Raw genomic sequence first — 14,886 nt, forward strand, 5'->3', positions numbered from 1 at the left:
TGTTGTTGTTATGTGCCATGGAGTCAGTTCCGACTCATAGTGACCCTGTACAGGGTTTCCTAGGCTGTAAATCTTTACAGGAGCAGAAAGCCTCATCTTTCTCCTGTGGAACAGCTGGTAATTTCGAACTGCTGACCGTGAGATTAGCAGCCTGATTCGTAACCACTACGCTACCAGAACTCCTTGGGCATGTCACATAGATGTGGCTGACTAGATCATGGCACACTTTGAGGCTGAGCAATGAAGAAGGAATCCATAGTGGCTTTCCTTGAAACTTTTGTCAGAATTAACAAGAGCCCTCGTGGTGTAGAGGTTAAAAGGACTAACTGCTAGCCGAAAGGTCAGTGATTTAAACCCATCAGCTGCTCCATGTGAGAAATATGTTGCAGTCCACTTTTGCATAGACTTCAGCTTTGAAACCCTAATAAGCTGTTCTACTCAATCCTATAAGAGTCAGAATCGACTCAAAGGCAATGGGTTTTGCTAGAATTCGTGTGAGCGAGGATCCTGTATCCTACAGGGTCTGCTAAACTGCTAGGATAAAAACATTGGGTTTGAATGATACCAGGTTTACACCACAAGGGGAAGGACTGCCCAACAGTGACACCAACAAAGAAACGAATGAGATAGAATCTTAATCGTATCATTAAACCATCCCTAGATACAGGTATGCCTGCAGCCAAACCCACCCTCCCTGAACTTTTTAGTTACATAAGCCAATTCGTTCCTATCACTTGCTGCGGAGCGGGCTCTGACTATACATTACCTCACATAGGCTTGTGTGTGTGTATTTCATGGTATTTACTGAGTTCTGGCTGAGAAGGGCTTAGCACACAGCAAGTGTTCAATAATAAATATGAGGTATTACTACAGAGTCTCAGATCAGAAAGTAGTAGCTGTGTGGTTCAACCTCCTACTCAAAGCACTAATCCCCCCACCCCCACCCCCATCCCTGAACATTCCCGATGAAGTATGATCCTGGTTTCTGCTTTGACACCTCCAAGAACAGAGAACTCACTCTATGAAGGAGCACGCACCCTGAAAGTTTCCAGTCCCTTCTCCAGCCGCACACTCACCCTGTAGCAGGGAGAAACGCAGAGCAGCGGTGTTGAGTGCCTCCACCCGCTCACTCTGGGCTGAGATGTCCCCCTCCATCAGCCCATGCTTCTGCAGCAGGTCCTCCGCCTCCACCAGGTGCTGGCCACACTCCCGGGACAGCAGCTGAGACTACACATGGGCACAACACAGCCGATCTTGGACCTGGGTCTTCAGGCCACATACCTCTCTCCCGGGGTCTGGGCCAGCCCTCTGCTCACTTGCTCTGAACTCAGAGCTGTATCTACAGTCTTCCTGTCTCTGCCAACATCTCTCCCTGCTTCTGTCTCTGCCTGAACATTTCTGTCTCTCAGTCTCCACATTTCTGAGCTCTGTCTCCACCATCGTGTCTCCAGCTCTCTTTGTTTCTGTCTCTTTTTTGTTTCTCTCTTTCTCTCTCTCCATCTCTATCTTGGTCTATCTAGCTCTCCCTGCCACTATCTCTCCATCCACATCTCGACCACTTCCTCTGTATGCCTATATCTCTCTATCTGTCTCCATGTGTCTCTGGTTCTAACTATGGTAGCGCTCTTCCATTCTCAAATTAATTCCATTTTCCTATGCATCTTTCTCCATTGCTAACTTTGTCTCTGCCTCTCTCTCTCCTTCAAACGGTCACTATTTTCCTCTGGCTTAATCTCTTGGTCTTTTTTTTATTATTATTATTCAACAAAGCTCCATTATTTTTTATTTCGCTTTCTGACTCTGTGCTTGTGCCTTCAACACTTTCACAACGATTTTCTGTTCCTCAATAAGGAAAGCACGCTTGATCCTGTTACGGACACATTTAGCACACATGGAACCACCATAGGCCCTGCTGACATGTTTCTTTGTCTTGGACAACCTCATGAGAACTTTAGGTCTCACAGCACGGACCCCTCGAAGTCGGCCTGGGCACACACCGCATGCAGATTTTGATGCTTTACCAACCTTCTTGGTATAGAGATGAACAATTCTATTACCAGGGGTTCGGGACAGCCTAGTTTTGTTAGAGGCTGTATTGTAGGACAGCTTACGGCGGTATGTCAAATGCTGGACCATTCTGAATGCCTACTCTACACAGCGTCCCCGGAACTTAATCTTTTGGTCTTGGTCTGTCCCCACCTCTATCTGTCTTTATATCCCTCTATGATTTTCTGTCTTCTATCGCTGTCTCACGCTCTGTATAGCCTTCTCTTGTGCTTTGTTTCCCTGTCTGTCTTCCCTCTCCATTTCTCTGACAATATTTCACTCAGTGTCTGTATCCCACCTCTCCTCCACACCCCACCTACCCCTGCCCTTGCCCCGAGTCGGGCCCCCACACCTGCATCTCTTCCATCCAGTCCACCATGTACACCATCTCCTGGAAGACCTTCTGCAGTGCCAGGTTCTGCTCGAGTCGTGTCCGCCGGGCACCTACCAGCCCAGTCAGCAGGGCCCATTGGCGCAGGACGCTGTCACGCTGGGCTGACACCCGCCGAGCATCATAGTAGCCTTCAGCCGCCAATGCCTGGGCCAGCTCCGCCACACCTTGCACCCGCTCCTCATAGGCTGCAATGTCTGCCTCAATTGCTTCGTGCTTTTTCATGGCTGCCTCCACTGCTGGCAGCTCGTATCCAAAGTTGTCCTGGGGCAGTGCAGGCCACAAACACTTATCCCTACTGCTTCAGCAATCTACCTGTTGCTTTGACCCTATTGGACTCTGGAAACTTCCCCCCTCCTGTTACTCTGGAAACCAGTCCCACCCTCTTCTGTTACCCTGAAGATCAGTCCCATCTTCCCCAGTTACCCTGGAGGCCAGCCCTACCCTCTTCTGTTACCCTGGAGACCAGCTCCACCCTCTCCTGTTACCCTGGAGACCCGCCCTACCCTCTTCTGTTACCCTGGAGACCAGTTCCAGCCTCTTCTGTTACCCTGGAGACCAGCCCTACCCTCTTCTGTTACCCTGAAGACCAGCTCCACCCTCTTCTGTTACCCTAGAAACCAGCTCCACCCTCTTCTGTTACCCTGGAGACCAGTCCCACCCTCTTCTGTTACCCTGGAGACCAGCCTCATGCTGCCCTGTTATCCTGGAGACCATTCCCACTCTCCTGTCACCCTGGAGTCCCAACCTCCTCTGTTTCCCTGGAAACCAGCCCCACCCTCTTCTGTTACCTTGGAAACCAGCCCCACCCTCTTCTGTTACCCTGGAGACCATTCCCACCTTCCTGTCACCCGAGAGAGATCTGTTTCCTTGGAGACCAGTCTGGTAAAGCTCTGCTACTCTCTGTTACTCAGGACTCCTGTCCTACCTTCCTCTGTTACCGATCCTGACTCAAACTGCAGACCAGTTCCACTCTTCCCTGTGACTATTTCTCTAATCCTAAACTTGTTCTTTGGACGCTTGGTGTAGCGCTGTAGGCTAATGCGCTGGACAGAAAGGTCAGTTTGAATTGCAAGGTCAGCGGTTCAAACCCACCAGTCACTCCTCAGAAACTCTAGACAGAGTCGTTCTGAGTCAGAAGTGACTCGACAGCACTTAACAACAACCACAAACCTATTCTTCAGGAAGCAGGCCCCATCTTTTCGTTACCCTAGAAACAGAGGGCCAGGCCTATCCCATCCTGTTACTTCGGAGACCATTTCTATCCTCCTGAGTTAGCCCGGACACCAGATCCAACTTCCCTTGTCACCTAAGAGTCTCATTTATCATTCCCCTTATTTCTGAAGAGACTAATTCTGGCCTCTCTGGTTATCCTGGAAATCAGGCCCACTCTTCTCACCCATCAATCACCCAGGAAATCAGTTCTGCCCTCCCACCCTCACTTGTTACCTAGGAGACTAATCCTGTTGCTTAGGAGTCCCAGTCTCCCACTCTGGTCTCCAGTACCATCAATTGCACCCTTCCTTCCCTCCCTCCCCCTTTACCTGGGAGACCAGGCGTTGATTCTCATTCAGCCAACTCTCCCTCATAGCCACTTTGTGGTCAAACCTCTGGGCCAGTAGCTCCAACTTCTCCTGCCGGATCAGTTCAGCCCGTAGGGCAGCTTCCCGCTCGTGTTCAGCCTTCTCCAGCTCGCCCCATGCCTGGAGAGACAAGGAGGCAGTCAGATTCCAGTAGCAGCCCCAGTTTCATAGCTCCTTCCAAGGCCACCCTTAATATTTTGGCAGCATTTCTGCAAATTGCTAAGTTCTGTCAAGTCGGTTCCAACTCATAGTGACCTTTTATAGGGTTTCCAAGGAGTGGCTGTGGGTTTGAACTGCCAATCTTGTGACTAGCAGTCTAGTGTTTACCCGACAGCGCCACACCAGGGATCCTTGTGCAAACTAGGGGGGAGGTAGTGGGGAACTGCCACTTCCTTATGGAATTTTGGAGAAATTTCCTCATAAATGCCGGGAAACGGAATAAATGTCCAAATTCACAAGGTCTCGAATGGGACTGACTCTCTTCAGCAGTGCACAACCGACTCAACTTCACAGATCAACCCTGCCTCTCCTCCACATCCTGACCTCACCTTGTCGATATCCCAGATGCCGCAGCCCTCCCGGGGCACAAAAAGGCGGCGGTTGCAGGCACGGAGTTTGCTCTGGATGCTGAAGAGCAGAACCTCCAGGTTCCCCTTCTCCTGAAACCTGAAGGGGTGTGAGCTCAGGAGCCCTGCCTCCACACCTCCCACTCCCACTCCACCACCCCACCCGACTCCCAACACGAAGCTCCCTCTTGAGCCCGGCCTCACTTGACGGGCTTTTCCAGTGTGCAATAGGCCGTGAATGCCTGAAGTTGCTGCTGTACCCCACTCAACGAGTTGGCAAACTTCTGGTTGCTGATGAGGCCCACAGTCCTGTGGATCCAGGCCAGCAACTCGGCCGCCAGCTCCTCATAGCGCTCAATGATCTTCCCCACCTCCAACACTTGGTCCAGGACCTGACACAGCAAAGCAGGGTGGGCTCAGCCTGGTGGTGCCCACCTGTACCTCCCAGACTCCCGCAGCTCCCTTCCTGGCTCCTCCTACCTTCCCAATCCGCTTCCCCTCCACAGCCAGAGCTTTCATCTTGGAGAAATAGTGGTAGAAGGAGACCACATAAGTGATAATGGATTTCTCATCTGGAGCCTCCATGTTCACATCTACGGAGAAGGGGAGTGGGGGAACACACTGGTGGGCACTCTTACCCAGAGTCTGAGGCACTAGGCAGGAGGTAGGGGAGACAGGAGATCCCACACTTACTAGCTGTGTGACCATGAACAAAATAATCAACCTCTCTGTTCCTCAGTTTTGTTTCTGCCAAAAGAGGATCTACTTCATGTGATTCAATAGTGCCAGGATATACTTGAGGGGGCCTTCAAAATGTTTGTGGAAAAGTTCCATTATCTTTCTATTTCACTTTTTCCACAAAACTTTCCAAAGCCACTTCGTATAAATTACCACAGAGAAATTACTATTTTTTTTTATATATATATATAAAATGGTGAACACACCGTTTTAACCTCCCACCTCAGAGCCTTTACACATGCTGTTCTCACTGGCTACAACACTGTTCCCTTTCTGTTTGCCTAACCTCTACTTATCCTTCAGGGTTCAGCTTCACGAAATTGTCTGTTAAGTCTCTCTTCTTTTCACTGTCTGGAGTTTGTCTGCTCATACTGCTCTTCCACATAACATCTATCACAATTTGTAATAAGTGTTTACTTATGTAATGATGTCACTACTTCTGAGCTCCACAGGAACAAGGCCATGCCAATCACACAGTCACCTAACTAACCAGTTGCTGTAAAATCAGCTTCCAATCACGGTGACCACGGTGTGTCAGAGTAGAAATGCATGCCACTGGGTTTTCAATGGCGGATTTTTCGAAGTAGATCTCCATGGCTTTCTTAAGAGGTGCTTTTGGGTGGACTCAAACCTCTAACCTCTCAGTTAGAAGCTGAGCACATTAACTGTTTACAGGACCCAGAGACTCTAGCATACAGTAGAAGCTAATGATATTTACTAATGTCAGGTGTGAAACCTGACATTAGGGACACAGGCTTTGGAGGCAGGATGTGCGTGAATCCCAGCTCAACCATCTGCTGTTGTTGGTAAGTGCCGTCGAGTCGGTTCTGGCTCATAGCAACCTTCTACCCTTCTACAGAGTTTCCGAGGAGCAGCTGGTGGGTTTGAACTGCTGACCTTGTGGTCCAATGCATTATCCTGCAGTGCCACACCAGGACTCTACTCGCTGTATAATCTCAGAAAGTGGATCTAACTTCTCTGAGCCTGCTTCCCCATTGTGACAATAAAGATAACACACTACCTGCCTCCTAGAAACATAGTATTAAAGAGGAAATCGAAAGAACAGAGAAGACATTCCACAAATTCCATTTGTCACTTTAATTTACCACTGAATTCACAACATTGCTACTGGACCCTTACTCTTCACTACATCAGAAGAGTGACATCGAGTAAAGAACTACTGCGTGACTCGTGCTGAGCTTGGAATAGAGCTATAGGGGGAAGAGTAGAAGAATGATGAAGACCTTGGATTATCGAGTCAGAAAGTCATTTACTAGAATCCAATGTGTGACGGGAGTCTTGGTCTGGCACTGTGGGATAAAGCACTGGACCACAAGGTCAGTTTGGACCATAAGGCCGGTGGTTCAAACTCACCAGACACTCCTTGGAAACCTTATACAGGGTCACTATGATTTGGAATTGACTTGGCAGCACTTAACAACAACAGCAATGTGTGGCTAGGAAAATGACTTCACATCTCTGTCTCCATTACCATTGTGTTAAAACACAGTTGTTAGATTCTACCCAGGTCAGTGTGAGGATGAAAGGAAACCATTTGGGAGAAGTTCCCAAGCAGGTGCTTTGCACGAAGTATATGCTCAGAAAAAGGGAGTTAACTATTATTGTAGAGATGGAAGACTGGTGTTGGGGTGAGCCTGGATTGGGGACCGAAGGTGAAATCAAAGATGGGATTGGGGTAGACTGAAAATGGGAAGAGGCTGGGAATGAGAGTGGAGTTGTAGAGGAGGGTAGATGTGGAGAAGGACTGGGGGTAGAAATGAGGTGGTAAATAGTAATGGGGATAGGGACAGGAATGGAGTTGGAGCTGAAGACATGGTTGAAGTTGGGGGTAGGGTTGGGAAGAAAGAGAGGGTTAGGACTGGGGGATAGGGATGGTGTTGGGGATGATGCTGGAGATGATGCTAGGCTTGGAGAAGTAGAGGAAGTTGGGATGAAGGAGAGACGGCTGGGGCTGGGGTCAAGAATGGCATTGAGGGGTTTTGTCAGCGGCAGAGACAGTCAGGTAGGAAAGGCTCTGTGGGGGAGGGATTGAAAACCCAGCAAAGCTGCACTCACAGAACACCACCAGAGCTCTGGATCCAGCATAAGGTCCAGGGCATCAGTTTCCCAAACACACAAGTGGAACAATCACAATATAAAGGAAAATACTGCGAATTACGAATTGCTCAAGACGGAGCTCCCTCTGCGGCCACCCTACCCGGGCAGAGTTCAGAGAGCGGGACTACAGCCAGACCAGCACAGGGAACCTACCCTAAAAGTAGTGCAGTGACATTTGCAAAAGGAGGTGGGGGGGAATTCTACACATTTTTTCCTCCGCTTCCCTGTCTTGCCTTCTTTGCCCAGCCCGGATGCCTTCAGGTGGGTGGGTGTGCACCCCCTAAAAAAGAGTCCAGCACTGAGCCCACAGTTTTCCCACGGTACAGAGAGAAAGAACTTGGGCAGTTGCTTATGACGTCAGCCTCGGGTCGCAGTCCTAAAATTAACTGGGGAAGGACACTTTACTCCTGCCTATCTAGCAAGAAAAAAAGCAGGCCTGTCAGGCCTGACAGACAAACCATAGAACAATCTGTAAAACCCCAACATAAAAGGACACAACTATCTCGAGAATTACACTGTGCACATGCAGATACCTAACTGACCTTCAGAGACAAAAATAGTAGACAATCTTTCTCCCATTAACTTCTCAATATCTATCTGCACACCTCTATGGTGGTGACTAGAGAGGAGGGATCTGAGTGAGCAGACACCCCCCCGCTCACTGCTGGAGGCTTCTACAGTGCACACACACTTCCTGTGTAGCAAGGCAACTGGACAGTTGGCCACAGTCTTATTTTTGTTTCAAAGTGGTGGTTTTTGTCTCTGCTTTTATATTGCTTCTGCTTTTGGTCCTTTTGATCACACATTTTTCCTGGAGGTGGGAGCTTTTTCTCCCTATGTTACCCAAGAAGAGACAGCAATTGTGGCCATATAGCCAAGCTACAAGCATACCCCATAATATTCCACCATTGAGACAAGAGCCAATAACAGCTGCTAAGCATTTACATGCAAAAAGGGAAGCATATTTCCCAATCATATCCACCAGGAGACACCCAGTAAGCTTAATAACACAACAACAAACATCCATTTAAGCATTAAAAAACCCACATAACTACTGGAAATGACAAACAAAACACAACAAAAGTTCTCAAAACATGTCCAAAATCAGAAAAGAGTAACTGATACAAATGAGCTGGAGACAGACAAAGGCTCCCCAGAAGAGGAGGAGCAGGTTTTGGATTTGCCTGAGAGGAATTCAGAAGACTGATATGGAAACAAACTCAAATGTTCCAGAAAGAGATGGAGGAAAACAAGGAAGAAGTCAAGAAAGTACTACAAGAGCAATCAAACAAGATTGATATAGCATTGGAAACAATTCAAAACCTGCAAAAAGAGGCCCAGATGATTAATAATAAAATATCAGAAATGGACAATACACTGAAAGGGAAAAGGAGCAGAATAGATGAGATGGAAGCCAGAACTAGCAAGCTGAAAGACAAATCTCTTGATATTGCTAAGATAAAAGAGCAAGCAGGAAAAAAGGATTAAAAAAATCTGAAGAGAATCTAAGATTCATGCTGGATAACATGAAGAGGAACAACTTAAGAATTACTGTCATTCCAGAACAGGGAGAATCAGAGAAGTCTACAGAGGAGGTAGTTGAAGAGCTTCTGAAAGAAAATTTCCCTAACATCTTGAAAGATGAGAAGATAAACATTCAAGAAGCTGAACGTACCCCAGGAAAGACTGACCCCAAAAGAAAGTCACCAAGACATAATAATCAAGTTCTCCAAAATCAAAGACAAGGAGAGAATCCTAACAGCGGCCACAGGGAAAAGAGAAGTGTCACTTACAAAGGCAAGCGAATCAGATTAAGCTCTGACTTCTCAGCAGAAACCATGCAGGCAAGAAGGCAATGGGGAGATACACACAAAATCCTAAAAGAAAAAACTGCCAACCAAGAATTGTCTATCCAGCAAAACTATCAATCAAATACGATGGTGCAATCAAGACATTCCAGGATAGACAGAATCTAAAAGATTTTGTCAAAACCAAACCAACACTTTAAAACATCCTAAAGGGAGTTATTTGGACTGGAAGCCAACAAGAACAGACAACAGCCAGAGACTGACAGGCATGGCGACACCACCTGGAACTCAGTCGACAGATAGCAGAGGTCAGAACAGAAAAAACTACAACAACGAATTCAAAGGAGCTGGGAGGTCAACCAAAGATCAAAATAATATCAATGTCAAAGAAGGGATAAATGTAGGAACAGAGATCTGAGTGGGTGAGGATGTCAGGTAGATTACAGGATATAACAGAATCTCTTAAATGGAGGAAAGAGTTAATAGACTATAAGGTAACCCCAAAGAAAGTTAACACTTCACAACTTACCATGAAAATGAACTTCCAAGCAGAACATGAAAACTAAGAAGAAACGGACAAGAAATAGCACAAAAACCACAAACTCAGCACAAGAAGGCATGCAGAACAAAGGAATGAACAGCACTACCACACAATTAATATAATGGCAGTAATTAATTCATACCTATCGATAATTACATTGAATGTCAATGGATTGAATGCACCAGTGAAGAGACAGAGAGTGGCAGATTGGATAAGGAAACAAGACCCTTCAATATACTGCCTGTAAGAGACACAACTTACACATAAAGACAAAAACAGATTAAAAGTTAAAGGATGGAAAAAAATATACCAAGCTAACTGCAATAATAAACAAGCAGGAGAGGCAATTCTAATCTCCGATAAAAGTAAACTTTATAGAAGCAAAAGCCAGCAGTGCGGTGACACCTAAAATGTGGAAGCAGTTTTGGAATGGGGTAATGGATGGAGTCCAGAAGAGTTTTAAGGTACCTAAGGAGCTCTGGTAGCATGGTGGATATGAATCGGGCTGCAAACTGCAAGGTCAGTGGTTCGAAACTACCAGCTGCTCCGCAGAAGAAAGATGAGGCTTTCTGCTCCCGTAAAGATTTACAGCTTCGGAAACCCTGTTAAGGGTCGCTATGGATCAGAACTGACTCGACAGCACTTAACAACAACAACAACAATAGCACCTAACAACAACAACAATAGTAAAAACTTAGGTTGCTTTGAATAGACTTTTGGTAGAATTATGGCTGTCAAAGGCAAATCTGGTTAGGGCTCAGAAGGAAGTGAGGAGAACTGTTAGAGAAAGTCTTTATCATTTTAGAGAATACAAAGGCTTGGGCAACTGAATACAGCTAGAAACTTGGATGTTAAATGTGCTTCTGGTGAGGCTCTAAAGGAAAATGATGAACATGTGATTGGGCAACTGAATACAGCTAGAAATTTGGATGTTAAATGTGCTTCTGGTGAGGCTCTAAAGGAAAATGATGAACATGTGATTGGGCAATGGAGCAAGGACAATGCTTTTCATGCAGTGAGAAAGAACTTGCCTGAATTATATTCAAATGTTTGATGGAAGGTAGAACTTGCAAGTGATGAAATTGGATATCTGGTTGAAGAAATTTCTAAGAAACATTTTAAAGGCGCTGCCAGGTATATATATCCTTACTGCTTACAGTAACATGTGACAGGAAGAAGGAGATGGACTTTAAAAAATGAACTATACAAAATGAAAATGAAACTTAAAATTTTGGAAAATTCTGTTGTACAAACTAAAGACATGTCCTAGAATTTTCACCAAGGATGTTTAGCTATACAATCTTTTGCTAATGATATTAAGTCTGTGTCTAATGGATCTAACCAACTGCCAAGAAAAGAAAAAGACCATCCCTGGAGCAGCTCAGAGATCAGCAGAACTATTGGAAGGGGCACAGGAAGCAAGGCCATCTCAGTTTCAATGGGTGGGGCCACTGCCTCGTAGGTTTCAAAGAGTCAAATCTTTGCCTACTCGTTCTGGAGTTTGGGGATGCCATTAAGGTGTGCCAGAGGGCTAGAACCATTGGCCAAAGTTGAGGGGTCAGGGTGGTCATGGCTTCAGGTTCTGAGGAGGTGGGGCTGCCACTCAGATGGACTAGGAGAATGGGGCTGCCCAAAGCCAAGGGAGCAGAGTTGCCATCCCAGTGGGTCTGGAAGGTGAAGCTCAAGCCCAGAAAGCCTGGCTAAAACTCAGAGTCTAGACAACAGGGTCATTGGTCAGATGACCTCAGAGAACAGAAGATTATTTACAAGACTTGAGAGCTAATGTAAATTGTTCTTCTGGGCTTTGGACCTCAGAAATGTCTATCTTATCCCTATTCCACCATTATACTTTGGGAACAGATACTTTGGAGTGTAGATTTCACAGGTCCACAGATGAAAGGGAATTTTGCTGCAGGATAGAATGTGCCTCACATCTCATCCATAGTTAACTTAGATGGTTCAGAAGTGAAGCTTTGGAAGATAGAGTTGATTGAAACCTTTGAGGACGTTGTGATACAATGAATGTGTTGTGCAATTGGCAAGGACATGGATTTGGAGGGTGGGGTAACAGTGGAGTGTTAAGGATAAATTGAGTCCTCCAAAATACATGTTGTAAATCCTAATCTCTATACCTGTGTGTTAGAAATGGGTTGTCTTTGTTATGTTAATGAGGCAAATTAGTGTAGCAGTGGACAACTTAGTATGGTCCATCTTACTATATAGTCTTTGTGGCTCCCACACAATGATTGGGTGGGGACTGAGGAAAGAACGTCATTGATTGAATTGTGTTCCTCCAAATATGTGTCAATTTGGCTAGATTGTGCCAATATTATATAGTTGTCCTCCATTTTATGATCTGATATAATTTTCCTCCATTGGTATGTAATGGGTTGTAAATTTCACCTTCTACATCTGTGGTTTGGGTCCCATCTTGGAGTGAGTCATCTGTTACGTTAATGTAACAGATCCTGACCTCGAGGCAGGATCGGTGGTGATTGTGTGTCATCGAGTCAGTCCCAACTCATAGTGACCCTGCTTAAGGTTTCTGAGGCTGCAAATCTTTACAGGAACAGAAAGCCTCATCTTTCTCCCACAGAGTGGCTGGTAGATTTAAACTTCTGACCTTGTGGTTAGCAGCCCAGTGCATAACCAATACATTGCCAGGGCTCCTTGAGGCAGAACTGGAGGGAGCTACAGCTTGAGTCAAGGAACCCTGGTGGCACTGTAGGATAAGCAGTGGACTGCTAACTATAAGGTTGGTGTTTCAAACCCACCAGCTGCTCCATAGTAGAAAAATAAGGCTTTTTTTCTGTTCCTATAAAGGAGCTCTGGTAGCGTAGTGGTTACGAATCGGGCTGTGAACCTTAAGGTCAGCGGTTCGAAACTACCAGCTGCTCCGCGGGAGAAAGATCAGGCTTTCTACTCCCGTAAAGATTTACACCCTCGGAAACCCTGTACAGGGTCGCTATGGGTCGAAACCGACTCGACGGCACTTAACAACAACAACAATAAAGCTTTACAGCCTCAGAAACTCTATATAGGGTCACTATGAGTTCAAATCCACTCAATGGCAGTGGGTTTTGGGGTCTGGTATATCATGAGTCACTGCCTTACTCGAGGATGTGACTCACGTCACCACCCTTCACTGCCTACTGAAGCCACACCTTGCTGAAGTCACAACTTTCATTACAAGTGATAACAGAAAGAGAAGTAAGCAGAGAAGGGAAACCTCACCACCACCAAGAAGAAGCAGGAAAGGAGTGTATCCTTTGGGTCCAGGGTCCCTGCACTGGGAACCTACTAGACCCAGCACACAGACGTAACACTGGAGATGGTGAGAGAAACAGCGCACAGCCATGGCGGCCTCAGAGGCAGTAGAATCAGGAGACTGACAGGAACCAGTGCAGTAGACTTTCTGACCCACAGAGCAAGACTGCTAAGCGCCTTTGAGCCAAGGCTTACTAGTGGAGCGGAGTGCCCCTGGTTGCTTGTTGGTAGAGCTAAAGAGCTTTGTTACACTTGCAGGAACAGGGCAGAGGCCGGGCTAGCCCAAGAGGTCTGAAGGGCTGAGGACCAGAGAGAGGCCTGCCTCTGAGCATGCTTGTCGAAGAACTATTATCCTGAGTCATTTCTGATCCTAACTGTAACATGTTACTTCCCTCATAAATCCCATAACTGAGTATGGTCTGGGAGTTCTATGTGGCCACTGCAACAAATTCTCAATCCCAGCTGAGAAGTCGAGAGTGCCTCAGGAAGGGACATCTGGTGTCAGAATTGGTTAAAAACAACAACAATGAAAAAAAGCTGAAGAGAGGGGCCTCATATGGATCACCTTCGGGCTGATGCTAATGGCGATTTTCTCTCCCTTTCTTGAAATTAGAGGAGGTCAGATGCCCTGGAATGCCATTTTTCCATGGGATAAGAGAGACCTGCACCATAGGAAGATTGCTCAGGAGGCAAAAGTTAAACAGAGACAAAGACCCCCCCCTTCCAGAGCTGACAGAGAGAAAGCCTGTCCCTAAAGTCGCTGCCCTGAATTAGCCTCTAAACTGTGAGTGAATGAATTTCTGTTTATTAAAGGCATCCACTTGTGGTATTTCTTTTACAGCTGAAATACCAGAGAACTCAGACAGAGAAGGACAGGAATTTGGGATGAGGCAGGGGAGGAGGTTGAAATGGGAAGCAGGTTGGGATTTGATGATGGTTTGAGAGTTAGGGTAGAGTTGAGTCTACCAAGGCATAGGGGTTGGGAGTTCCCCAGGACGAAGTTTGGGCTGGGGTAGCACAAATCTCACCCTCAGGATCCAGCAGACGTGCCAGCCCGAGATGCTGTTCAGCCGTACGGAATGCTCTTTGTAGGTTGTAATTGGCATTGGACTTGATGAGTTTGCTGAAGTCCACGAGATCTGGCCTGGACAGGGGCATACAGTGAGCAGGCAGCAAGCGGGTTCCAGAGCGGGTGGGTAAGCAGGTGAAAAGACATCCTTGTCTGAGCCCCACTCAGGACCAGGGGCAGGTGGAGGCACAAACACAATGGAGGGGGAAACCAGGTGTGCTGATGTGCATCTGTGCAGCTTTCATCTTTAGAGTGTGATGGACTGAGCATGCTTCTTTCTATATGTGTGTGCACAGACATGTGGGTGTAATCAGTCTGTGGATGCTCTGAAGAGTTAAATCCACAGAATCATTGATTAGTCCCTATGAGACTCTCTGACAACTTTAAGCATTTAAGAGATAAGCACTGGGATGCAAGGTCAACAGTTCAAACCCATGAATGAGTTGCTCCATGGGTGAAAAATGAGGCTTTCTGCTTCATTTACAGCCTAGGAAACCCAATACAGGGTTCCTATGAATTGGAATCAACTAGATGGCAGTAGGTCTGGTTTGGTTTATATATATCTTGAAGGATCTCTGGTGGTGCACTGGGTTAAGAATTTGGCTGCTTATCACAAGATCAGTGGTTCAAATGCACCAATCACTAAAATCTACCAACCATCCTGCAAAAGAAAGATGAGGCTGTCTGTTCCCAAAAAGTTTTAGTCTCAGAAACCCTAGGGAGCAGTTTTACACTGTCCTATGGGGTCACTGTGTGGCG

The 14,886-nt window shown here is 46.5% G+C and overlaps 1 protein-coding gene across 1 annotated transcript in view; it reads right to left on the bottom strand.

The window, feature by feature from the left end:
- The window catches only part of SPTBN4 (spectrin, beta, non-erythrocytic 4), a 141,338-nt gene that overhangs the window by 71,447 nt on the left and 55,005 nt on the right, over positions 1–14,886 (bottom strand). The window contains exons 6-12 of the mRNA XM_006871413.1: positions 14,087–14,202; positions 5,067–5,179; positions 4,791–4,978; positions 4,569–4,686; positions 3,982–4,140; positions 2,399–2,701; positions 1,077–1,227 (exon numbers count right to left, since the gene is read on the bottom strand). Of these exons, the coding sequence (XP_006871475.1) occupies positions 1,077–1,227; positions 2,399–2,701; positions 3,982–4,140; positions 4,569–4,686; positions 4,791–4,978; positions 5,067–5,179; positions 14,087–14,202 (1,148 nt within the window). The remainder of the gene's footprint in view (positions 1–1,076; positions 1,228–2,398; positions 2,702–3,981; positions 4,141–4,568; positions 4,687–4,790; positions 4,979–5,066; positions 5,180–14,086; positions 14,203–14,886) is intronic.

This window comes from Chrysochloris asiatica, unplaced genomic scaffold (genome assembly GCF_000296735.1).
Source record: "Chrysochloris asiatica unplaced genomic scaffold, ChrAsi1.0 scaffold00168, whole genome shotgun sequence".
Lineage (NCBI taxonomy): Eukaryota > Metazoa > Chordata > Mammalia > Afrosoricida > Chrysochloridae > Chrysochloris > Chrysochloris asiatica.